Source organism: Vulpes lagopus, chromosome 9, assembly GCF_018345385.1.
Source record: "Vulpes lagopus strain Blue_001 chromosome 9, ASM1834538v1, whole genome shotgun sequence".
NCBI lineage: Eukaryota > Metazoa > Chordata > Mammalia > Carnivora > Canidae > Vulpes > Vulpes lagopus.
The window spans coordinates 63,764,917-63,792,691 of NC_054832.1; the positions used below are offsets into that span (position 1 = coordinate 63,764,917).

The 27,775-nt window shown below is 35.9% G+C and overlaps 1 protein-coding gene and 2 non-coding genes across 18 annotated transcripts in view; 1 reads left to right on the forward strand and 2 right to left on the reverse strand.

The window, feature by feature from the left end:
- The window catches only part of CSPP1 (centrosome and spindle pole associated protein 1), a 133,643-nt gene that overhangs the window by 103,462 nt on the left and 2,406 nt on the right, over window positions 1-27,775 (reverse strand). For 13 of the 16 annotated variants that reach the window (XM_041769304.1, XM_041769312.1, XM_041769311.1 and 10 more), the window contains 3 exons: window positions 19,495-19,564; window positions 19,263-19,371; window positions 11,742-11,841 (listed from right to left, as the gene is read on the reverse strand). In XM_041769304.1, coding sequence (XP_041625238.1) covers window positions 11,742-11,841; window positions 19,263-19,361 — 199 coding nt within the window. In that variant the 5' untranslated portion in view covers window positions 19,362-19,371; window positions 19,495-19,564. The remainder of the gene's footprint in view (window positions 1-11,741; window positions 11,842-19,262; window positions 19,372-19,494; window positions 19,565-27,775) is intronic. The other 3 variants (XM_041769315.1, XM_041769314.1, XM_041769303.1) reach the window with 1 other exon arrangement.
- Window positions 3,730-3,863, reverse strand: LOC121499199. Its single transcript, XR_005990043.1, has one exon. It is a non-coding gene; the product is annotated as a small nucleolar RNA SNORA31 (small nucleolar RNA).
- Window positions 14,354-14,490, forward strand: LOC121499205. The gene has a single exon (XR_005990049.1). It is a non-coding gene; the product is annotated as a U11 spliceosomal RNA (small nuclear RNA).

Consider the following 27,775-nt stretch of genomic DNA (forward strand, 5'->3'; position numbering starts at 1 on the left):
AAAAAGAACATGGCATTTACTCCAATTCCAGATTAAACAAGGGAAGCATACATAGCACAGCTTATGGCACATACTGAGCACTCAATCTAGGATAGTAGGTAGTAGTAGTAACAACAGCAGCAATAGCAGAAAGAATAGCAGACTTTAATATTTTTATTGATCTTTCAAACATCAGGATCCTTCTTAATTATCTTTATTGGTTTCCCTTGTCAAATATATAAGGTATCAGTCAATTAAAGTTTTCTGGCAAATCCCAAAATACTGATTTTAAGCACTTTCTATCATGGAAAGTAAAGCAATCTTTCCCACACAAGCCCAATTTTTAAAAAGTGAGGAATAATATACATAACAAAAAGCACAATCTTAAGCATATTGCTCAATTTGTACAAATGTATGCTCTATTGTAACAACCCAGATTTTTTTCCACATCACAAAGCACACTGACATTCCTTCCCCATCAATACCCTCTCCAGGGCTTATAAGTGTTCAGACTTCTATCAATGTGGATGTGTTGGAGCTGTTCTTGAACCTCAAAAAAGGAGCAGGAAGTTTGTGATCTTTTACATTTTACTTCTTTCACTCAATATTACATCTGTGAGACTCAGCCACATAGCTATATGTGGCAATGGTTCATTCTTTCCAGTTTGTGTCTTTCATTATATGAATACCTCACAACGTTTTTTAATCCATCTTACTGTTAACACATTTGAGCTGTTTCCTGCTGTTTAGGAGAGTGGGGGAAGCACTAATATGACCAAAATTCCATTGACATTCTTGTACATGTCTTTTGGTGAACACATGTATTTCTCTTGGCTTTATTCCTGGGAGTGGAATTCTTGGGTCATTAGATAAGGTCACAGAGTTTAGAAGATATTGCCAGTTTTTCAAAGTTGCACCATTAGCCATTCATACAAACAATGAATGAGTTCCAGTTGATCCACATCCTTGCCCACTCTTGGTACTGTAACTTCTTTAAATATTAGACATTATACTTGTGTGCAATACTGTCTCACTATAGTTTCAATTTGTATTTTCCTAACAATGAATAATGCTGAGCACTTTTGCAATGCATTTGGATTTCCCTCTTTTGAGAACAGCTCTTTAAGTCTTTTGTCCATTTTCAGAACTGGGTGGTCTTTTTCTTATTATCTAAATTTTATACACACAGATGTATACATACATATAAACATAAGTAGATTTTATACACATACCTATGGCTGCCTTTTCCCATTCTTATGTATTGTGATGAACAGTTCCTAATTTTAATGAAGTCCATTTTATCAAACTTCTCTTTTATGATTAATTCTCCTTGTGTCTGATTTAAAAAATCCTCACCTATCTCCAACATCTCAAAGACATTCTCATATGTTTTCTCTAAGAGCTCTATAGTGTTATAAGTTTTACCTTCAGGTCAGTGATCTCTCTTGAATTAATAGTCTATGTAGTGTGAGGTACAGGTTAAAAGTTTCTTTTTTTCCTCTTCTAAGGATGTCTAACTTACCCAGCACTATTTACTAGAAAGACTATTCCTTTTCCCACTGAACTGCAGAAGCACCTATGTCATAAATCAAATATCTGTTACAAGCAGGTGTGTTTCTATCCTCTTTATTCTTTCCCAGTGGTCTGTCTAAACTCGTGCCAAAACTAAATGGTCTTAATTACTATAATTTCATACCAAGTCTTTATATATAACACTAAGTTTTCCAACTTTGTTTCCAACTTTTTCTTCAAGAATGGATTTCCAAGTTCTTTTTACTTCCTTATAAATCAGCTATCAAAAAGCCTTCTGGTATTGCACTAATCACCAAGCACACTGAAATGGTGCAGCAATCTTACAAATCAATGGGAAAATTGAGTTCTGTGATCTTCATGAACTTTTGCCAAAAGAGGAAGAAAAAAAAAAAAACACCCTGTCACCCTGTCATTTATAAACATAGGGAAATAAGAAAAAAGAAACTAATAATTACCTAGTACACTGAAATTTAAAACATCAGAAACACTGAGAATTAAAATATTTTAATTTGGGCAGCCCAAGGTGGCTCAGCAAAATTTAGTGCTGCCTTCAGCCTAGGGCCTGATCCTGGTGAACAACATTCTTGTACACGTCTTTTGGTGTTGAAAGACTTCTAATCTACAACCATAATGGTCTCTCCATATACTTGCACATTCTTTCTCTGACACATTTTGTAGTTTTTCATGTGTAAGTCTTGCACATTTTGTTAAATACACTTTTTTTAAAAAAGATTTTATTTACTCATGAGAGACCCAGAGAGAGGGGTAGAGATATATATAGGCAGAAGGAGAAGTAGGCTCCCTACAGGAAGCCTGATGCAGGATTCAATCCCAGGACCCCGGAATCATGACCTGAGCCAAAAGCAGATGCTCAACTACTCAGCCGCAGGTGCCCTGAGAATAATTTTTTAAATGCAATTTAAATGACTAATTTTAGTGTCCATTTGGCTGGGCCATGGTACCCAGATATTTGGCCAAATGATATTATGGATGCTTCATTGAGAGTGTTTTTTGGGTGAAATAAACATTTAAATTGGTAGACACTAGGTAAAGCAACTTGCCCTCCATAATGTAAGTTGGCCTCATCCAATCAATGCAAGGCCTTAACAAAGACTGACCTTTCCCAAGCACAAAGGAATTCTGCCAACAATCTCCAGACTTAGAACTGCAACGTCAACTCTTCCCTAGTCACCAGCTTCACAGCTTACCTGGCAGATACTAGACTTTTCAGCCGCCATAATCACAAGCCTATTCCTTAAATACTTCTTTCTCTCTAGATATGTATGTGTATTTATGTATTATATATACATATACACATATATACATAAAATATATGTAACATAATACATATTTTTACTTTTACACACACACACATCCTAATGGTTCTCTGAAGAACCCTAACAAATACAGTGACATTTTTTAATTGCTGGATTTGAAGATTTATCTAAGGTTAACCTAACATCTTTTTCATGTTAAGGAGAACATATTTGATAAATTTTAATAATTCTTTAAATCATGAAATCCTATCAAATAATTTACTGAAAATATTAATTTTTTTAGATTTATTTATTTATTTATTCATGAGACAGAAAGGAGAGAGAGACAAAGAGGTAGAGACACAGGGAGGGAGAAGCAGACCCCAAGCAGGGAGCCTGACAGGGACTTGATCCCGGGTCTCAAGGATCACACCCTGGGCTGAGGGTGGCACTAAATGGCTAAGCCACCCGGGCTGCCCTGAAAATACTAAATTTCTTAATGGATTTCTTCTATGAATTTAGTTTTTTAAAATAAATTTCAACATTGTCATATTTAAATGCCAACCTCTCTACCAAGAGACATACTGACTCAGTAAATCTTCACTTAATATTTATTGAGCACCACCCATATGCCAAGTATTTTGCTTTGCTAGTCTTGGGGCGATGAACAGGTATATAAATCCTTGCCCAAAGGAACAGCGTCTAGACAGTAAACAAGCAAGCATATAATTTCAATATAATATGTGCTATTTGACACCTTCCATAACCCACTGCAAGTACCAATTTGGTATACGATGAATTTTCTTTTCACCCAGAGATAAAGGCTGGTTAAGACAGTTTTATGCCCAGGTCTACGTTACCTTTTCTAACTCAAATTTCAGTTTCTTTTTTGGAGTATAACAGGCTATTTACTGTTTACAAGTCATTTCTAAGTTGCAAAAATTTTCTCTTCATGTTTTCTCCTTGTATTCCCCCATTCAATCATGGCTGCCACAATTAGACAGACAGAAAGGGCAAGGACACTTTTTTCTTGCATCTGTAATGAAAACCTTAGCAGCAGACAGTAACTGCTCCAGGTCTGTCAAATAGATGCATCCCATTGCTTCTTAATCTCAAAAGGTTATGGTTGTGTCCCTGTATTATAAATCACAAAACTAGTATTTTTAAATACAGAACAGAATCCATACTACCCAATATAGAAAATGAAGAAAGGGTTATATACAAATACACATATGTACAGTCTAATCATGAAATTATATATAAGATAATGCTTAAGAACAGAGAATGGAAAAGGGGGTTGAAAATGTCACAAATTTTCATGTTATACTGTTCTGTACTTTTTTTATTCATTTTATTTAGATTAAATTTTCCAACATATAGTATAACATCCAGTGCTCACCACATCACAAAACTCTCCACTGTCAAATTATTTTACATTCTTCCTATGGTGACAAACTATATTATTTGACCTAATTTCTTTCCAGTTTTATTGAGAACTAATTGCTATCTATCAATGTGTAATTTTAAGGCATACAGTTTGACTGATTTATATATACTGTGGAATAACTACCACAATAGGTTCTGCTAACATCCATCTTCTGGTTTAGATACAATGAAAAGTCAAAAAAAGAAAAACCTTTTCCTTCTGATGAGAACTCCTAGGACTTCCTCTCAACAAATTTCCTATACATCACACAGCAGTTAGCTATAATCATCATGCTATACATTATTTCCCTACTATATATGTATTCACTTATTTATTTTTACTTAAATTCAATTAATATATATTATTAGTTTTAGAGGTAGAGGTCAGTGATTCATCAGTCTTAGATAGTGACCAGTGCTCATTATATCACATGCCCTCCTTAATGTTCATCACCTAGTTATTCCTTACCCTCAGTTTGTTTCCTATGATTAATAGTCTCTTATGGTTTGTCTCCTCTGATTTCATCTATTTTTTCCTCTCTTCTATGATCCTCTGTTTTGTTTCTTAAATTCCACTTATGAGTGAGATCATATGATAATGATCTTTCTCTGATTGACTTATTTCACTTAGTAAAATACCCTCTAGTTCCATCCACGTTATTGCAAATGGCAAATTTTCATTTTTTTGATGGCTGAATAATAGTCCATTGTGTGTGTATGTGTATCTTCACTATCCATTCATCTGTCAATAGATATCTGAGCTCCTTCCATAGTTTGGCTGTTGTGGACATTGCTGCTATAAACATTGAGGTGCAGGTGCCCCTTCAGATCACTACATTTTTATCTTTGGGGTAAATACCCAGTAGTGTAATTGCTGGTTGTAGGGTAGCTCTATTTTCAATTTTCTGAAGAACCTCCATACTGTTTTCCAGAGTTGCTGCACTAGCTTGCATTCCCACCACCCATGTATGAGGGTTCCCCTTTCTCCACATCCTTGCCAACATCTGTTATTTCCTGTTCATTTTAGCCATTCTGACTGGTGTGAGGTAATACCTCATTGTGGTTTTGATTTGTATTTCCCTAATGCCAAGTGATGCTGAGCATTTTTTCATGTATCTGTTGGCCATTTCTTTGGAGAAATGTCTGTTCATGTTTTCTGCCCATTTCTTGACTGGATTATTTGTTCTTTGGGTGTTGAGTTTGGTAAGTTCTTTATAGATATTGGATACTAGCCCTTTATCTGATATGTCATTTGCAAATATCTTCTTCCACTTTATTTTTAAACCCTAGCACTTACTTATATCATAACTGGAAATCCAAACCTTTTGAACCACTTTCCTCTAATACCCTCTGCCCCCACTGTTCACCTACCACAAGTCTGGTCCCTTTTTCTGAGTTTGGTTTTGTTTGCTTAGATTCCAAATGATCATGCATATCTGTCTTTCTCTGACTTACTTCACTGAGCATAATGCCTTCAACTCACCAACAGTGTGCAAGGGTTCCATGTCAGCATTTGTTATCTCCATCTTTTTTATGATGGCCACTCTAACAGACATGAGGTGATCTCTAGGTAGTTTTAATTTGCATTTTCCTGATGACTAGTGATGCTGAGCATCTTTTCATGTATCTTTGGTCTAATCTTAAGGCCACAATTATTCAAGCAAGTCAGTAACTGACTGCTGATGTTATAAAATTAATCAAGTTATATATTATTCTCTAATAAGATTCAATGTGCAAAAATAATTATTGCTTCAGTTGGCAAAAACAAACATTCTTATGAAACCTAAATTCTACATAACAAACAGAATAGTTTATTTTTGCAATGGGGACCTTCATTCATTCAAAAATCTTCTTTAAACACTAATGTGCCAAGCACTGTTGCTAGGCAGCAAATATACAATGGCATGCCATTGCAGTACAAGAGACAGTTGAGTAAGTTCAAAACTACATTTTAGGGATGCCTGGGTGGCTCAGTGGCAGAGCATCTGCCTTTGGCTCAAGGCGTGGTCCCATGGTCCCAGGATCGAGTCTGCACTGGGCTCCCCATGGGGAGCCTGCTTCTCCCTCTGCCTGTGTCTCTACCTCTCTCTCTGTGTGTGTCTCTCATGAATAAATAAAAAAGATATTTTTTTAAAAAAAAACTACACTTTAAGGGGAGAACCAATGCAACAGAAGCAGAAGGCATAAATAGCCAGCACAATCTGGGAAAAGTAATAAAAGGATAAAATTACTATACAGGAAACAAGAATACATTGGAGTTGTGCAGGACTAACATGATCCTATTTGTTTTTTGAAAAGATTATGAAGGGCAATGCAGAGACTTAGTGGGAGGGGGGCTAAACCATAAAACAAACAATACTAGAAAAAAATCTCAGAGACAGCATAGGCCTGCATAAAATAATGTTTGTGGGATTAGAGAAAAATAAACTTATTTTTAAATTTAAGCAGTAGAATCAACTGAACTTGCGTAATTACTTGCTATGGGAAGCAAAGGGACGATAGGAGTCAAGGATGACGAGGCAAACATCTCACCAAAATACCAAAAAGTTTGAGAAGAGTAAAGGTAATCTTGCACATGCGAATTCTGAGCCCACAACATTCGAGTATAGACATCCAATAGAAAATTAGATATATGGGTCAGGAATTTAATTAAAAAATTGAATTGGAATATGGATTTAGGAGTCATGAATACACTGATGATATATAATGCCTATGAGTGGATGAGGTCAGCCAGAGAATGTAGGAAATGCAAAGGCAAAGGACATAGCCCAAAGGAACACCAATTAAGGAATAAGTAGAGGTCATGGTCTTTAGACTTTAAATTCTCCATCATTTGTTCATGGAATAAAGTATAATTCTTCAATTCTTAATTCTTAAAAATCTATATTAAAAAAATACAAGGTCACAAAATAAATATTTATTGTGCACCAATTATGTGCCAGTCGTCTTCTCATATGTATTCAATTAATGCCACAATAACCTTTTAAGATAGATGCCATCTTAAGAAAATAGCTTAAATAACCTGTGCCAGGTCACAAAGGCATGACAGATACAATCCAGAGCAAGCTGTAACCCAGAATTTTAAAGTGAGTCTGTCTAACCTTACTGCGTAAGATAATCTACTATAAAACTTTTATAACATTATCTCTTGCAACAATCAAAATTTCAATTCAGGGCAGCTCGGGTGGCTCAGCAGTATAGCGCCGCCTACAGCCCAGAGCATGGTCCTGGAGACCCAGGATCGAGTTCCAAGTCGGGCTCCCTGTATGGAGCCTGCTTCTCCCTCTGCCTGTCTCTGCCCCTCCCCCTCCTCTGTGTATTCTCATGATTAAGTAAAATCTTTAAAAAAAAAATTTCAATTCATAAAAATTTCAGGCTAGAAGATTACCCAAATTTTTAGGTTACAGATAAGGCAACTGGGGTCCTTAGAGATAAAGGAGCTTTTCTAAAATATGATACTAAAATTCAAAAAGAGCTTGGGGGCACCTAGGTGGCTCGTTGGTTGGGCACTGGACTTTTGATTTCAGCTCAAGTCATGATCTCAGGGTCCTAGGATCAAGCCCTGCATCAAGTTCCACACTCAGGAAATCTGCTTGAGATTCTCTCCCTCTGCCCTTTCCCCCTGTTCACACTTGCATGCATTCTCACGCTCTCTCTCAGATAAATAAATAATAAGCGCCTGAATAGTCAAAGGAATCTTGAGAAAGAACAAAGCTGAAGGTATCACAATCCCAGATTTCAAGATATACGACAAAGCTGTAGTCACCAAAGCAGTATGGTACTAAAGTAGAGACATGGAGAAATGCAACAGAATAGATAGCCTAGAACTAAATCAACACTTATAGGTTCAATTAACCTATAACAAAGGAGGCAACAAGATACATCTATAAAGGCAAGGGAAACAAAAGCAAAAATGAATTATTGGGACTTCATCAAGATAAAAAGCTTCTGCACAGCAAAAGAAACAGTCAACAAAACTAAAAGACAACCTACAAAATGGGAGAAGATATTTGCAAATGACATGTCAGATAAAGGGCTAGTTACCAAGATCAATAAAGAACTTATTAAACTCAACACCCTAGAAACAAACAATCCAATCATGAAATGGGCAAAAGACACAAACAGAAATTTCACCAAAGAAGACATACACATGGCCAACAAGCACATGAGAAAATGCTCCATATCACTTGCTATCAGGGAAATACAAATCAAAACCACAATAAGATACCACCTCACACCAGTGAGAATGGGGAAAATTAACAAGACAGGAAACCACAAATGTTGGAGAGGATGTGGAGAAAGGGGAACCCTCTTGCACTGTTGGTGGGAATGTGAACTGGTATAGCCACTCTGGAAAACTGTGTGGAGGTTCCTCAAAGAGTTATAATAGAACTACCTTACGATCCAGCAATTGCACTGCTGGGGATCTACCCCAAAGATACAGATTCAGTAAAACGGCAGAACACCTGCACCCCAATGTTTATAGCAGCAATGTCCACAGTAACCAAACTGTGGATGGAGCCTCGGTGTCCATCGAAAGATGAATGGATCAAGAAGATGTGGTCTATGTATACAATAGAATATTACTCAGCCATTAGAAACAACAAATATCCACCATTTGCTTCAACATGGATAGAACTGGAGGGTATTATGCTGAATGAAGTAAGTCAATCGGAGAAGGACAAACATTATATGGTCTCGTTCATTTGGGGAATATAAAATATAGTGAAAGGGAATAAAGGGGAAAGGAGAGAAAATGAGTGGAAAATATCAGTGAGGGTGACAACATGAGAGACTCCTAACTCTGGGAAACAAACAAGGGGTAGTGGAAGGGGAGGTGGGCAGGGGGACGCGGTGACTGGGTGACTGGCACTGAGGGGGGCACTTGACAGGATGAGCACTGGGTGTTATGCTATATGTTGGGAAATCGAACTCCAATAAAAAAAATATACAAAACTAAACAAAGAAGGCAAGAATATACAATGAGGAAAAGATAATCTCTTCAATAAATAGTGTTGGGAAAACTAGACAGCTACATGCAAAAGAATGAAACTGGATGACTTTCTTACACCATACATAAAAACAAATTCAAAATGGATTGAAACCAAAAAAAAAAAAAAAAAATGGATTGAAACCTAAATGTGAGACCCGAAACCATAAATTGCTAGAAGAAAACAAAGGCAATAATCTCTTTGATGTTGGTCTTGGCATCATTTTTCTATATAGTTCTCCTAAAGCAAGAAAACAAAAGCAAGGGATGCCTGGGTGGCTCACCAGTTGAGCGTCTGCCTTGGGCTCAGGGCGTGATCCCAGGATCCAGGATCGAGTCCCACATCAGGCTCCATGCAAAGAGCCCCTCTGCCTAGGTCTCTGCCTCTCTCTCTCTCTTTCTCTCTCTCTCTCTCTCACACACGCGCGTGCACACACACACATACACACACACACACACACACACACACACACACACACACACATCAGGCTCCATGCAAGGAGCCCCTCTGCCTAGGTCTCTGCCTCTCTCTCTGTGTGTATCTCTCATGAATAAGTAAATAAAATCTTAAAAAAAAAAAAAAAAGCAAAAATAAAATACTGGGACTACACTAAAATAAAAAGCTTTTGCACAACAAAGGAAACCATCCACAGAACAAGACAATCCAATGAACAGGAGAAGATATTTGCAATTGATTCATCCAGTAAAGGGTTTAATATCAGAAATATATAAAGAACTTATATAACTCAATACCAAAAAAACAAATAACAGAGTTTAAAAATGGGCTGAAGGGGCACCTCGGTAGCTCAGTGGCTGAGCATCAGCCTTTGGCTCAGGTCGTGATCCCAGGGTCTGGGGATTGAGTCCCACATCAGGCTCTGAGCAGGGAGCCTGCCTCTCCTTCTGCCTTTGTCTCTAACTCTCTGTCTCTCTCATGAATAAATTTAAAAATCTTAAAACAGGGGAGAGGTGACTGAAAATAGGAACAGACATTTTTCAAAGAAGACAAAGATGACCAAGAGACACATGAAAAGATTTTCGTCACCACTAATCAGGAAGGAAATACAAATCACAACCTTACACCTGGCAGAATGGCTATAATCAAAAACAAGGAACAACGAGTGGAGAAGAGGAGAAAAAAGCATGTGGAGAAAAAGGAACCCTCATGCACTGCTGGTGGAAATGCAAACTGGTGTAGCCACCATAGAAAACAAAATGGAGATAGCTCAAAATATTAAACATATGACCCAGTAATTTCACCACTGGTTATTTAACCAAACAAAATAAAAACATTAATTTGAAAGATATATCATCCCTAAATTTATTGCAGCATTATTTACTATAACAAGATATGAAAGCAACCCAGTGTCCATAAATAGCAAATATATTTTAAAAATATGGTTACATATATGAAATAGAGTATTAGCCATAAAAAAGAATAATATCTTGCTACTTGAGACAACATGGATGGACCTAGCAGGTTCTGTGGTAAGTGAAATAAGTCAGAAAGAGAAAGACAAATACCATATGATTTCACTTAACATGTCGATCTAAAAAAACAAATGGAAAGAAAGATTCTTAAGTACAACAAAGTGGTAGTTGCCAAAGGTGAGGTGGATGAGGGGGACAGATAAAATAGGTAAAAATCCAAACTTGCGGTTAAAAATAAGTCACAAAGATGAAAACTACAGCATAGGAAATAGTCATACTTCAATAATGTTGTATGATAACTATATCATGATGAGCAATGAGTAATGTATAGAATTGTTGAACCAGCAAGTTGTACACCTGAAATTAATGACACAATATAATATATAACATTATATTGAAATTAACAATATATTATAAATGATAACATAATATGTATTGTACTTCAAAAAAATCTCTACATATTTTCATACCAAACCATATTCAAAAACTCAGTATAGCTGCAATATTAACTTCTGTAAAATTCTAATGTAGTAATCAATAATTAAAATGGTCATTCACCAAATAGCATTTTGTATCCTCTTAAGTATCCCTGGTTTCTAAATAAAAGTCCTCCATTTTCAGGGTGCCTAGCTCTCACACATACATAAATTTCACTCAAATTTTTCAATTAATTTTGCTTATGTTATACATACTATTATGATTTCCATAGATTATAAGGGAATATCATTTAAAAAGGGTAAATGGGGGCAGCCCCGGTGGCGCAGGGGTTTAGCGCCGCCTTCAGCCCAGGGCATGATCTGGAGACCCTGGATGGAGTCTCACTTCAGGCTCTCGGCATGGAGCCTGTTTCTCCCTCTGCCTGTGTCTCTGCCTCTCTCTCTCTCTCTCTCTCTCTCTCTCTGCATCTCTATGAATAAATAAATAAAATCTTTAAAAATAAAAAAAGGGTAAATGGTTCTCAGTATGCATTATATTTCCTTTGCAGACAGTACAGTCATACAGACAGTAAGATTCCAGAAAGCAAAGAGATACTGGGATTCCAAAGAAATTTTTTCTGACAAGACAAACCCCTTTCACAAGAAAGCTAAGAATACTTTAAAATCAATCCAATATACCGAATGACATACCTAAAGAACTCCTGGTGTGTTGACTGTTTGGTGGTATGTTTTCCTTAGCCATGGAGATTAATAGTTTACTGTTTTCAGAAAACTTCTCTGATGCCTTTCCCTGAAAGAGACATTATGTTTACAAAGGTAAAGGGAAAAATCCACAAAATACACACTCTATCTCAATACTTTAATTAAATGACTTGACAAAATTACACAATACATCATGGAAGAAATTTAAATGTGAAGTTTGAGGAACTAACCAAAAGTATTTAATACTGTAATAAATGCAATAAATTCTAATTAAATATTAGAATTCATTTACCAACAAATATTCACTAAGTTCCTATACATAGTTCCTAGGCACTAGAAACACAAATGAAAAAAAACATGAGAATCTCTGCAATCATGGAGTTCAAACTACTGAAGGGACAAACAATAAACACAATATGTAATTAAACTATGGTAATACATAGAGAGTAAGTGGTAAGATCTATGGGGAAAACAATAGAGCATGGTAAGAAGGGCCATAAATGATGCAAGAGGGACTGAAAGACTTGACTGAGCAGTGATATTTGAATTAAGACTTAAAAGATCATGATTGGGACACCTGGGTGGCAGAGCAAGTTGAGCATCTGCCTTTGGCTCAGGGTGTGATCCTGGAGTACCGGGATCAAGGCCTGCATTGGGCTCCCTGCATGGTGCCTGCTTTTCCTTCTGCCTGTGTCTCTGCCTCTCTCTGTTTCTCTCATGAATAAATAAATAAAATCTTTTTTTAAAAATCTGATTTACATACTATTTAATATGAGAAATTATAATAAAATTATATTTAAGACTTTGTAATACCCTTTCCAAACACTGTAAGATTGTACTAAGTGGAGAGTTGTTAAACCCATAGACTTTGGGGCTGAACATATGATGGTTCCAATCATGAATCCACCACTGTATGTACCTAGAAGAATTACTTAACCCCTTTGAGCTTCACTTTCTTGATCTGTAAAACAAAAATATTCTACCTACTTAACAGGGATATCATGATTAAATAAAATAATACATATAAAGTCCTTGACACAACTCCTTGACCAGAGCAGCTACTAGAAAGAAGGCAATGTAATATGATGGTTAAGAGAGTAAGCACTACATACAGTCAGGATATCAGGAATCAAAGCCTACTTCGACTAATTCTATAACCTCCTCAGTTTACTCATTTAGAAAATGAGCATAACAACAGTATTTATCTCATAGATTCATGTCAATCATAAATGTAGCCTCTTAAGACTAAGCCTTATTCATGAAAGGAAAACACCTGCAATAAAGAAAACTCTACCCAGTAAGGCTATCATTCAGAATAGAAGGAAAGAGAGAGTTTTCCAGACAAGCAAAATTTAAAGGAATTCATCACCACTAAACCAGCCTTATAAGAAATGTTAAAGGAAAAAAAAAAAAAAGAAATGTTAAAGGAGATTCTTTGAGTCGAAGAGAAAGATCAAAGCAGGAATAAGAAAAGTAGGAAAGGAACAAATTTCACAGGTACATATAAACATAGTAGGACAGAATAATAATCCTTTATAAAACCAGTACAGAGGTTAAGGCACAAAAGTAGTAAAATCAAATGATCTATAAAAATCGGTAATGGAATTCACAAAATAAAAGAATGTATAATATGACACCATATACCTAAAACATGAGGGAGAAGGGAGTAAAAATTTAGTGCTTTTATAATGGATTCAAACTTAAGCAATCATTAACTTCATATAGACTGCTATTTGCATAAGATGTTATATATAAACCTAATGGTAACCACAAATCATAAACCACTAATAGAGGGACACCTGGATGGCTCAGGGGTTGAGCGTCTGCCTTCAGCTCCGGGCGTGATCCCAGGTCTGGGGATCGAGTCCTGCATCAGGCTCCCAGCAAGGAGCCCGCTTCTCCCTCTGCCTATGCCTCTGCCTCTCTGTGTCTCTCATGAATAAATAAAATATTAAAAAAAAAAAACACTGGGGATCCCTGGGTGGCGCAGCGGTTTAGCGCCTGCCTTTGGCCCAGGGCGCGATCCTGGAGCCCCGGGATCGAATCCCACGTCAGGTTCCCGGTGCATGGAGCCTGCTTCTCCCTCTGCCTGTGTCTCTGCCTCTCTCTCTCTCTGTGTGTGACTATCATAAATAAATAAATAAATAAATAAAATTTAAAAAAAAAAAAAAAAACACTAATAGATACACCAAAAAAATGAGAGAAAGGAATACAAGAATATCACTAAACAAGGCCCATCAAACCACAAGACAGCAAGGGAAGGAAGGAACAAAGAATTATAAAAACAACCATAGGGCAGCCCCGGTGGCACAGCGGTTTAACGCCGCCTGCAGCCCAGGGCATGATCCTGGAGTCCCAGGATCGAGTCCCACGTCAAGCTCTCTGCACGGAGCCTGCTTCTCCCTCTGCTGTGTCTCTGCCTCTCTCTCTGTCTCTCATGAATAAATAAAATCTTTAAAAAAAAAAAAAGAAAAAGAAAAAAAAACAACAACCATAAAACATTTAACAAAATGGCATTAAGTACATATGTATCAATAATTATTTTGAATGTAATTGGACTAAATGCTCCAATATAAAGACATAGGGTGACTAAATGAATAAAAAAGCAAGGGCTCTGTCGTGAGTGGCACACATAGGACAGCTACACTATTCTTCCTATGGAATCAACATTAATGTATTTCAGAACCATAATTTTTTGGTACCTGGATACCTGATGACCATTGGTCCTGGCACTCCATTAAAAAAAAAAAAAGAAGGCAAGACACAATATGTGCTGCCTAGAAGAGACTCATTTCAGAAACTAAAGACACGCAGATTGAAAGTGAAGGTATGGAAAAACATTTATCATCCAAATCGAAGTGAAAAGAAAGATGAGGGTAATAATACTTAGAGCGCACAAAACAGACTTTAAAAAAAAGACTGTAACAAGAGACAAAGGACACTATACAATCATAAAAGGGATAATTCAACAAGATATAACAATTGTAAATATTTATGCACCCAACATAGAAGCACGCAAATACATAAAACAGCTATTAAATAACAAAGGAAGTATCAATCAATACTATTAATAGTAGTGATAGTAATGATAGTAATACTAATAACACAAGATTTTAACATCCCACTTACAATAATAGATAGATCATCCCAAGAGAAAAATCAACAAGGAAACAGTGGCTTCAAATGACACACTGAACAGGTAAATCTAACATACATTCAGAACATTCTAGCATAAAACAGCAGAATATACAATCCTTAAGTGCACACGGAACATTCTCCAGAACAGATCATATATTAAGCAACAAAAAAGTCTCAACAAATTAAAAAAGATTAAAGTCATGTTTTCTAACCACAATGCTATGAACTAGAAATCAACCCCAAGAAAATACTGGAAAGAATACAAATAGATGAAGGTTAAAAAACATACTACTAAAAAATGAATGGGCCACCTAAGAAATCAAAGATGAAATAAAAAAAATACATGGAGACAAATGAAAATGAAAACATAACAGACCAAAATCTTTGTAACACACTAAATTCTGTTCTAAAAAGATTATAAGCAATGAACGCCTACCTCAAGAAGAAAAATCTCAAAAGAATGACTTAACCTTACATCTAAAGGGCTAGATAAAGAACAAAACCCAAAACCAGTAGAAAGAAGAAAATAAAGATTAGAGCAGAATTAAGTGAAATAGAAACTAAAAAACAACAGATCAATGAAACCAGAAGCTGGTTCTTTGTAAAAAAAAAAAAAAAAAAAAAAAAGAAGAAGAAGAAGAAGAAGAAGAAAAAAAAAAGGAAAGAAAAAGAAAGAAAAAAAATCAACAAAATCTGATAAACCTTTAGGTAGACTCACCAAAAAAGGCTCAAATAAACAAAATCAAAAATGAAAGAGGAGAAATAACCAATACCACAGAAATACAAAAGCTTATAAAAGAATATGAAAAATTATATACCTACATATTAGACAACCTAGAAAAAATGGATAAATTCCTAGAAACAATATGTTACAAATATGAATCGGAAAGACACAGAAAATCTGTACAGACCAATTCCCCTCAATGAAACTGAATCAGTAATCAAAAAACTGCCAAAAAACAAAAATCCAGGACCAGATGGCTTCACAGGTGAATTCTACTAAACATTTTAAAGAAGAGTTAATACCTATTCTCAAACTATTCCAAAAAAAAAAAAAGAATTGGAGGAGGAAGGAAAGCTTCCAAATTTATTGAGGCCAGCCTTACCCTAATATCAAAATCAAATAAAGGCAATATAAAGAAAGAGAATTACAGGCCCTCTGATTAACATAGATGCAAAAATCCTTAATGAAATATGAGCACACAAATCTAACAATACATTTAAAAAAAAATTATTCACTATGACCAAGTGGGATTTATTTCTGGGATGCAAGGGTAGTTCAACAGTCACAAATCAATCAACACGACTGACAAAATTAGCAAGAGAAAGGATAAAACATGATCATTTCTATAGATGCAGTAAAAGCATTTGAGACAAGGTACAATATCCATTCATGATAAAAACTTTCACCAAAGAAGTTAGAGGGAACATACTTCAATATAATAAAAGCCATATGTGAAGAACCCACAACTAACAACATTAACAGAGAAAAATTGAGAACTTTTCCCCTAATATCAGGAACAAAACAAGGATGTCCACTCTTACCAGTTTTATTTAACATAATACTGGAAGTCCTAGCCACAGCAATCACACAAGAAATAAGTCATCCAAATTGGAAAGGAAGAAGTAAAACTTTCACTATTTGCAGATGATATAATACTATGTATAGAAAACCCTAAAGTCTCTACCAAAAAAGTACTAGAACTGATAAATAAATCCTGTAAAGTCATAGGATTAAAAAAAAAATCGGTATACAGATACCTGTTGCATTTCTACACACTAATAATGAAGCAGAAACCAAGAAAATAATTCCATTTATAACTGCACCAAATAATAAAAGATCCAGGAATAAACTTAACCAAGGATGTGAAAGACCTATGTGTAAAAACTATAAAACACTGATGAAAGAAATTGAAGACAACATGAACAAATGGTTAAATATTTCATGCTCATGCACTGGAAGAATGAACATTGTTAAAATATCCATACTTCCCAAAGCAATCTACAGATTCAATGCAATTTCTATCAAAATACCAACAATGTTTTTCACAGAAATAGAATCCTAAAATTTGTATGGAACCACAGTGCAAATCAAAACCTCAATGAAAAAAACAAAAACAAAAACAAAACCTCGATGAGATATCTATCACTTTACACCTGTCAGAATGGCAACAATCAAAAACACACAAAAAACAAATGTTGGCAAGCATATGGAGAAAAAAGAATCTTCATGCACTCTTGATGGAAGTGCAAACTGGTGCAGTGTATTCCACTGGTGGAATACAATGTGGAAGTTCCTCAGAAAATTAAAAATAAAATTACTGTATGGACAGCCCAGGTGGCTCAGTTTATGGTCACCTTCAGCCCAGGGCCTGATCCTGGAGACCCGGGATCGAGTCCCACGTCAGGCTCCCTGCATGGAGCCTGCTTCTCTCTCTGCCTGTGTCTCTGTCTCTCTCTGTGTGTCTCTCATGAATAAATAAAATCTATAAATTTATTTATTTATTTATTTATTTATTTATTTATTTATTTATTTATTTATTATATGATCCAGTATTTCTACTACTGGGTATTTTCCCGAAGAAAATGAAAAAATGAATTCAAAAGGATATGTACAACCATATGTTTTTTGCATTATTATTTACAATAGCAAGATATGAAAGCAATCCAAGCATCTACCCATACATATATACATATACATATACACACAATGCAGTATTGCTCAGCCATAAAAAAGAATGAACTCTTGCCATTTGCAGCAACATGGATGAATCTAAAGGGTACTATACTAAGTAAGTCAATCAGAGAAAGACAAATACCATATGATTTCACTCATATATGGAATTTAAGAAAACAAAAGAAAAAAGACAAAAAACAGGCTCTTAAGTTTAGAAAACTGGTGATTGGGGATCCCTGGGTGGCGCAGCGGTTTGGCGCCTGCCTTTGGCCCAGGGCGCGATCCTGGAGACCCGGGATCGAATCCCACATCGGGCTCCCGGTGCGTGGAGCCTGCTTCTCCCTCCGCCTGTGTCTCTGCCTCTCTCTCTCTCTCTCTCTCTGTGACTATCATAAATAAATAAAAAATTTAAAAAAAAAAAAAAAAAAGAAAACTGGTGATTGCCAGAGGCGAGTTGGATGAGGATGAAGGGCATTAGGAGTATACTTAGAACGATGAGCCCTGAATAATGTATACAATTGCTGAATCACTATATTGTACACCAGAAACTAATATAATATTGCATATTAATTGTACTGGAATTATAAAGATAAATAGAATAAAAATAAAATTAAAATAAAGACTAAGACTTTCCATAATTAGCACAAAATAAATGTTAGCTATGTAAGTAAAAGTCCCTCATAATTAGGCTGTCCATATTATTTATCATGTCAACCAGATGCCTATACCTTTGCCCAAGACACATGCTAAACCAGATGAGACATAGGGCAACAGTTAAACCAGGATTATGTTATCAAGCCAATATATATGGTTACTCTGATTACAATGGACTATATGATGGGCAAGATTAATTCATATCCTATATTTTATCAATATACTGAGCTCAAGAGAGAAGGTGCCACATCTGTCTAGATTAGTGCCATAATAGAGCTTAGCATAGTACCTAGCATAGTCTTAATAAGTATTTACTAAATGGATTGATCAGTCTTTCACCAAAATTAGGAAAGCTTTAAGAAGTCTTTTTCAAACACTGCTTTCAGAAAGACTTGAACAAATTCTTTTTTTTTTTTTAATTTTTATTTATTTATGATAGTCACACACAGAGAGAAAGAGAGGCAGAGACACAGGCAGAGGGAGAAGCAGGCTCCATGCACCGGGAGCCCGACGTGGGATTCGATCCCAGGTCTCCAGGATCGCACCCTGGGCCAAAGGCAGGTGCTAAACCGCTGCGCCACCCAGGGATCCCCACTTGAACAAATTCTAATATGAAAAGTAATCATACCAAAATAAACTATTCCAATAAATTCACTTTTGTAGATTAAAAATTTAAGAGCTAACTTATTGAAGTACTTTTCACTTAGAATACGTATAGTATGAGAACTTATTTTTATACCTACATTATGGAAATTCCTTTTACTAGTAGTGAACTACTTCTAGCACAGCAATTATTAATTAAACCCTAATAGGAGAGAAAAAACTGTAACATACAAAACACCACAACAGAAAAACTTCATTTATAATCAATTCAATCTTGTCCAGAATTAGGCTTTCGGAGTCAGAGTGGCAGGACACCCAAACAAAAGTATGAAACAGAAGATTCTCACTCATTGAAAAGGATGTTTTGCATCTACACAAAACTAATCTTCAGAGACAATTTTAATGAAATATGTTGGAAAAAAAATTAACAACTTTACCTTCATTTCCATGTACGGTGGATCACTTTCCAATTCTGCTTTATCTTTGGCCAGTTTGGCTTTTCGCTCTTCAATAAATTCATCCAAATTATCAGCCATTTTGCAGATACTAAAAAACAAAAAAACAAAAAAACAAAAAAAAATCAATAAGCACAGCTATATCACAATATTTTTAGGATAATTAACAACATACAGGCTTAGCCCACATTTAGTATTATTCAATTTCACTTACCAAATTGAGAAATTCAAGTAAGACTGACCAAAATACACATGCTGGCTTCTCTCCCAACTACCCCGAAAACCTAGGACATACATTAAAATATGTGAAAATAAAAAATTAGCACAACTATCATTTTCTCTCTCACACGCACGCACACTTTGATCCATAAGTCAAACCCCCTTTTTTTTTTTTTTAAGTTTTGGGTTTTTTTCACTTGTTTTTAACTATTTGGAGGTAATTTCAAACTTAACAAAAAAAAAGTTACAATAAGAATAGCTCAAATAGGGTGTCTGTGTGGCTCAGTCAGTTAAACATCTGCCTTCAGCCCAGGTCATGATCCCAGGGTCCAGGGATGGGAGTGCTGCATTGGGCTCCCTGCTGAGCAAAGAATCCGCTGCTCCCTCTGCCTCTGCTCCCCTCACCCTGCTCATGCGCGCTCTCTCTCTCTCTCTCCCTCAAATAAAATCTTAAAATAATAACAGCACAGTGAACACCCATATATTCTTTACATATTTTCTATTAAGATTTTGCACAACTTGCTTTGTTCTTTGGACACACAAGCATATTCTCTACATATACAATTTTCTCTAAAATTTTTCAGAGGGTTAATTACATACATGAGGACCCTTTACCCCTCAACACTCAAGTGTGTATTAAGAATTAGGTTGTTGGGATCCCTGGGTGGCGCAGCGGTTTGGCTGGCGCCTGCCTTTGGCCCAGGGCGCGATCCTGGAGACCCGGGATCGAATCCCATGTCGGGCTCCCGGTGCATGGAGCCTGCTTCTCCCTCTGCCTATGTCTCTGCCTCTCTCTCTCTCTGTGTGTGACTATCATAAATAAATAAACAAATTTATTTATGATAAATTATTAATAATTATTATTTATTATTAATTAATTAATTAAAATTATTTATAATAAATTTATTTATTTGGGACGTCTGGGTGGCTCAGCAGTTGAATGTCTGCCTTTGGCTCAGGTCATGATCCCAGGATCCTGGGATGAAGTCCCGCATCAGGCTCCTCACAGGGAGCCTGCTTCTCCCTCTGCCTATGTCTCTGCCTTTCTCTCAGTCTCTCATGAATAAAAAAATCTTTAAAAAAAAAAAAAAAAAAGATTTTATTTATTTACCTGAGAGAGGGAGAGAGAGAATAAGAATGCACGTGCAGGAGCACACAAGCGAGGAAGCAGCAGAGGGAGAGGGAGAAGCAGATTTCCTGATGAGCAAGGAGCCTGACTCAGGGCTCAATACCAGGACCCTGGGGATCATGACCTGAGCCAAAAGCAGACACGCAACTGACTGAGCCACCCAGGTGCCCCATCTAATGTATCTTTTTAACCTAAATTTAGTTTATGCATTCCCAGGTGAAATACTACTTAGGTGGTGATGTGTCCTTTCAAAATATCAACAATATAAAGACACACATGTCCATTTGTCCTTCATTGGTGATTTTTTTTAATTTAAATTCAACTTGCTAATAAAGAACACCCAGTGCTCATCCATGAAGTGCCCTCCTCAGTGCCTGTCACCCAGCTACCCCATCCCCCCACCTACCTCCCCTTCCACAACCCTTTGTTTTCCAGAGTTAGGAGTCTCTCATGGTTTGTCTAATGATATTACTTTTGATTGTCTGGTCTACATGCTGATTTCTTCACTATTCCCTTGTAATAAGCAGCCCTTAGGAGATACATTTAGACCATGCAAACACTGCTCCTACTCAAAATTTCCTGGATTTAGAATCAATTGGTGATTTTTAATTGATTCAATCTTTCAATCTAGATGGCTACAAAATTCTAATTTTTCATTTCCACCACTCCCTGCATATTTACCAATTGACACTCTATTCTATGAGCCCCTCCTTCTTCCACATGTATCTATCAGCTTATTATCAATATGGACTCATTAATTCCTTTTAAGATTTTATTTAAGAGCGAGTGTGAGCAAGAGACAGCATGAGTGAAAGAGAGCACAAGGGGGGAAAGGGCAGAGGGAGAGGGAGAAGCAGGCTGTCTGAGAGGGAGCCCATTGCAAGGCTCCAGGATCTTGACCTGAGCAAAAAGCAGATGCTTAACCGACTGAACAACCCAGGTGCCCCCTATAATTCTTCAGTAAGCCCTGAGTTGTTTTCAACTTAATAAGATGTTGTTCCTATTGAGGAATAATTTATATACTATAACATTTACTCACTTTACTGAACAGTCTCCCTAGGTTTTGGTAAATTCACAGTTGTGCAATTATTACCACAATCACATTTTCTAATGCCTTCATAACTCCAGAAAATTCCTGTGTCCTTCTGTAGTCAGTTACTCCTACAACTCTTCAGGCAACAATCTGTTTTGTCTTTATATAGAAAGAATAATGGTTTGAATAATGTAGAAATTTCATGTAATTGGATCATACAATATGTAGTCTGGCTTCTTGCACTTAAAAATGTTTCTGAGTTGCATCTATCAGTTAAGTAGGTGTTTTTTTAATTGCTAAGTAGTATTCCATTGTATGGAAATATCAGTTTACTGTCTACCCCATTACTGGACAGTTGGATTGTTTCCTACTGGGGGCTATTTATGAATAATACTGCTATGAATATTTGTGTATAGTTTTGCATGGACATATGCTTTGAGTTCTGTTAGATACACACCTAGAAATGGAATTACTGAGTCATATATAATATTTAACATTTTGAGAAACTGCAAAACTATTCCTCTAAGTATAACATAGCTAGACCATTTTACATCACAACTGACAGTGCATGAGGGTTGCAATTTCTATATATCCTGTCCAACCCTGGGTATTTTCAGTCTATTTTGATCTTGGTCATTCCATTTTTGATCCGTAAGTCACTGGATATGTAATAGTATCTAATTGTGGTTTTAACTTGCACTTCTTTAAAGATTATAATATCAAGCAATTTTTCTGTGCTTATCTGCCATTCATGTATCAATATACCTAACCACTGGCAAAATGTCTATTCATATCTTATGCCAGTTTTTACACTTAAATTGTTTTATTATTGAATTATAAGAGGTCTTTATATATACTGGATACCATTCTTCATCAAACATATTTTGCCAATATTTTCTCTTAGTATATGTTTTAAGTTTACTTAATATCTTTTTTCTACTAAGAATTTTTTTTTTTTTTTAGAGTTTTAGGCTTACAGCACAATTGAGCAGAAGGTACAGATTTCCCACATACCCCTTGCCCTCACTCATGCATAGCCTCCCCAATTATCAACAACCCCCACCAAAGTGGTACATTTGTTACTACTGATCAACATACATCAATACATCATTATGACCCAATGTTCATAATTTACATCATGGTTCACTTTAGGTGTTATACATTCTATGGCTTAAACATAGGTATAACAACATCTATCTACCAGTACAGTTTCATACATAATAGCTTCACTGTCCCCCAAATCCTATGTTCCATCTCATTCATTCCTCCCTCTACTCTGAATCCTGGCTACCATAGATCTTTTTACTCCCTCCATAGTTTTGCCTATTCCAGAAAAACAATTGGAATCATACAGTATGTAGCCTATTCACATTAGCTTCTTTCACTCATATGTATTCAAGGCTCCTCCATGTCTTTTCATGTCTTTGTAGTGCATTTCTTTTTAGCACTGAATAATATTGTATTGTTGGGATGCATCACAGTATATTTATCCATTCATGAATTCAAAAAAAAATGTTGTTTGGTTGCTTCCAGGTTTTAGCAATTATGAATAAAGCTACTGTAAACATCCGTGTGATGATGTCTTCTAAAGACCAAAAGTTTTTAATTTGTATGAAGTCCAATTAATTTCTATGAAGTCCAATTAATTCATTTACTAATTCATTTTCATCCCTTTTGAATCAATTGTGCTTTGTGTCCTATGTAGGAAATTTTTGCCTAACCCAAGAGCACAGATACTTTCTTCTACATTTTCTTTTAAAAGCTTTATAGTTTTCTCTTATAGTCAAGTCTATGACTCATTTCAAGTTAATTTTTGCAAATGTTGCGAATTAAGAGTCATCAAGATTTAAATTTTTTTTCTGTATGGATATAAAATTATTCTAACATTTTTTTAACTGTCCTTTCCTTATTGACCTTGGGATTTTTTTTTAATTTTTTTTCAAATATCCATGAAACTTACTGATTAATTAGATGCGTAGCAAGAAAGGAGTCATTGAGGACAAAAGTCTTAAGTGCTGGGAACTAAATGTGGATGGAATCCTGAACAGGAATAAGCCACAAGAAGCTGGCTGGCCTGGAAAGGTTTGGTTTAGATTTGTTAAGTTGGAGGTAGTAAGATATGCTAATGGAAATTTCCAGCAGATACTTACAAACTCAAGACTCACATTCAAGTAAGAAGACCACATTAGAAATGTTTAAGAATTAACTATGTTAAAGATAATACGTTAAAAGCCAAAAAAAAAAGATGACCCAGAACTAAATGTTGGGCAATGTTGGGGGTTACAGAAGAAACTGGAAAAAAATCCAAAGGAATATTTAAAAGAAGGATATAAAGAAAACCTAGTCAACATAATTTGTGGAAGAAAAGATACAAGAAAAAAAAACAATCAATATCAAATGCAAAAACGTTAAAGTGTCCACTGAATTTAATACTTGGGGGATAATAACTTGTAAAAATATAGAAAAGCAAGCTTTACCTAAAAAAAAAAAAAAGAAAGAAAGAAAAATGTTTTATCAATAGTACATAATGTGAATAGTACATAATTCATTCTATTATTTACTTACTTCCAAAAACAACACAGATTTTAAAATATGGCTTTAGCAAAATACATGCCAAACTAACAAAACTTTATATATTTAAGCCACTTTTAATTTGCTAATTGTGACAAAAGATTTTTACTAGTAAAAATTCAAAACACCTCAACAGCAAATAGTAATCCCCTACGTTCCCTAAATATTTTATTTCTGAGAGAAATAAAAAGATAATGATGGGCTAATATATACTTTGAAATAGAATTTTATACAAAATTTAAGCTGAAATGTCATTTTCTAAAAAACAGGAAGTAACAAACCTCTCCCTCTAAGGACTCCACATAATACTGTTAAAAATGATTAACACATCCATTTAAACAAACTTTGGAAGATCTCTTGAATTTACAGCTACTTAAATTTCCCTTTAGTCTAACATTTTTTTCTTTTTTAAGGAAGCTCCCTATCCAACATGGAGCCTGATGAGGGGCTCAAACTCATGACCCTGAGATCAAGATCTAAGCTGATAGAGTCCAATGCTTAATGGACTGAGCCACACAAGTGCCCCTCTTTAACACTTTAACATCCATTATAAATTCTAAAATTGTTTTGTAACCAGAGTAATATTTTTAAACAATGGTAGTATGTATTATACATGCCATAACTAAAATATCAGACTTATTAAATATAAGTATATATTTAATCATTTCTAATTTTGTTTTACTATCTGATGAGACTATAATATTTTTTATATTAAATTGAAGAGTCAAAGATACCAACAAGCTTTCTCCTGGTAACGCCCTCCAAAGACCACCAGGAACACTACTGTGGTTAAACTAGATGGGTTTATTACTCATTGCATCAAGGGATACATCCTTGATACCCACCATAGGGAACTCTGGGGTACCTCAGTATGAAGGTGTTAGAAAAGACTAATAGGGTTTGTGACTTGTTAGGTAATTTGGGAGCAAAGAGTTTTGCTCAGGATTGAAGGCTGTCAAAAAGTAAAAGTAATTCTATTATTGGACATCTCAGCAAATCTTATCTAAAGCTGTAACTGGTTAAGAAGCAGCCATCACTCATCAGCCGGGAGAGAGGATGCTTGGTCTTTTGTGGCTTGGACAACATTCATGTTTTGTCTACAATTATGGAGTGGTATTGTTTTCCTCTTGATCCATCACTGACACAGAGCTTTGTCAAATGTTGATGTTCTATACAACTGTTTATCTTCAGCGGAAGAACAAGCCTAAGCAGTAGTGCCAAGCCAGTTCCTAGCAACACGAAGGCCTTAGTGATACTACAGCCCAGCTTCCAGCTGTCATGACCCGTTTTTTTCTTTTTCACTCCTTCAAGTGTATGACAACTTACAGAAAACATATTACAGCTACAAACTTACTCAAGACTTAGTGGATCACATAGACTGAGTTGACTAGAACAGCCTCTGTACAAAATAGATTAAGAATATTTATAATTTAAAGATTAAATTACAAGAAAAATCAGCCAAAAGAAATCTAAAGGGGATTTTTTTTATCTTCCTTCACACTACAGTGAAAAATCACTCACAACTTAAGATATTACCAAATTGTTTTTACCCCAGTAGCTATGTACATAGTATGTGGATGATAAACAGTTTTTAATAAAACAGTTTAACTTGAAAGATCTGGATTTGAAACCCAATTCCATCACTAATTGACACTGTGTGATCAACCTCAATATGTTCCTTAACTTCCCTCCTACTTTCCTCATTTGTAAAATGGAAATAGCTATTCCAGAATAAAAAATAAAATAGCACATATAAATGTGTGGCACACCTGGCACTGAGAAATCAACAAATTATAGCTGTTTTATTAACTCTGATTTTCATAGTACTCGTATACATCAGTAATCAGTTTTTTAAAGAAAGCCTCCAAAGTACACTGGAATTTAAATCATCAGTAATTGATACTTGGTTATCATAATCCAAATCAACATGTCAAGGAAGGTACCTGGGTATCTAGTCGGTTGTGTCTGCCTTCAGCTCAGGTCAGGATCCCAGGGTCCTGGGATGGAGCCCCTTGTCAGGCTCCCTGCTCGGTGGGGAGTCAGCTTATCCCTCTCCCTCTGCCCTCCCCTTTCATGCTCCCTTTCTCACTCTGCTCAGTCTCTCAAATAAAATGTTTAAAAAACAACAAATCAACATGTCTAAATCTGAAACTTACCCACTTTATGTTTATCGTATAGATAGAAATACAAGCAAATCAGAACATGTTCTCACTGTGCTAAGCCTTGGTGAATCTAAAAAAAACAGGATTCAGGAAGAACTGAATAGGTCCAATTCCTTCCCCCAATTTTTTCAATCACAAAGAGGAGAAAATGTTCCCATCCTTTTCCCTTCAAGTGAAATGTGAATTTCCTCCCCACTATGGAACCGTAAGGAGCAGTAAATATTCCTCTCCCTTAGAAGGGCACTGTTCAGTTGCAAGGGGAATGCAAAGTGTAAGATATGGACCCTGCCCTCAAATCTGGACAAGATAACGCCTCCTGTCACATGGCTACGTCTGGCCAGACTTGGGGTTAGGGAGTGAGATACCCATGAAAGATCCAGCAGCAATATGAAGAAAACAATTTGACTATGTCTGGAATTCAGAATATGGTCCAGGACAAGAGTGGAAGGGGAAGGCTTAGTAGTTTTTAAGATAATCATTACAGCTACAGGAGAAAAGGATGCTTTGAAAAAGACCCTAGAGTCAGAGAATAGGGCTGAGAACAGAATAGCAGGAAGTGAGAACATATGTCTGTGGAATGCAGGAAGGAGCCTGTGAAACAGTCTTAGAAGAAAGAGGAGAAGGAAAAAGAAAAAAAAAAACAAAAACAAAAAAGAAGGAGGAGAAGGGATGAGGTGAACCTGGACAATGTTGCTCGTTTCCCATCCATCCAGAGATATTTCCACCAAATGAAAGGTACTTAATCATTTTCTCTTGGCAAATACATCCACGTGATCAATTTGCTTCCATAAGCACACCCAAATTTTGACAAATCTCTGTAAATGTTGCTAACAAGTAACGGGGGGGGGGGGGAGGTTGAGTGTTAGGATACAGATAAGAGTGAATATATAAAAAGCACAATTAAGTTTTTTTAGCACCTTCATTAATGGTGACAAAGAACAGAAGCATAAATTAGATGGCCTTTAGGTTATGCAAAATTACCAGAATACTTACTCAACTTTGCCTTCCACTCAACAGAGCAGTGGGAATGCAAGTCAGAATGATGTTAAAAGAATAATCTGAAATCTCCAAGTTTGTAATAAGAAAGTCCCATTTATTTGAGAACTTCATTTGGGGGAAAAAAAAAAACTGTGCTGAAACCATTCTGTTTCAATTTATCCTATTTAAAACCATCTGCTCCCTTTCAGAAGGTCATCCGTACGCAGGAGACCTAAAATTTCATCCCTAGGGAGTATTTTCAGCAGCTAGTTAACCACCGCAAAGTCTGTGCCCTCCTAGTGAGAAGAAAAAGAAAACACCATCTTACTGGTGTCCGTGGGATTCCTTCTTGTCAACAAGACATGCCATTCTTTCATATAAAATAGAACCTCTCTGAGGGTAT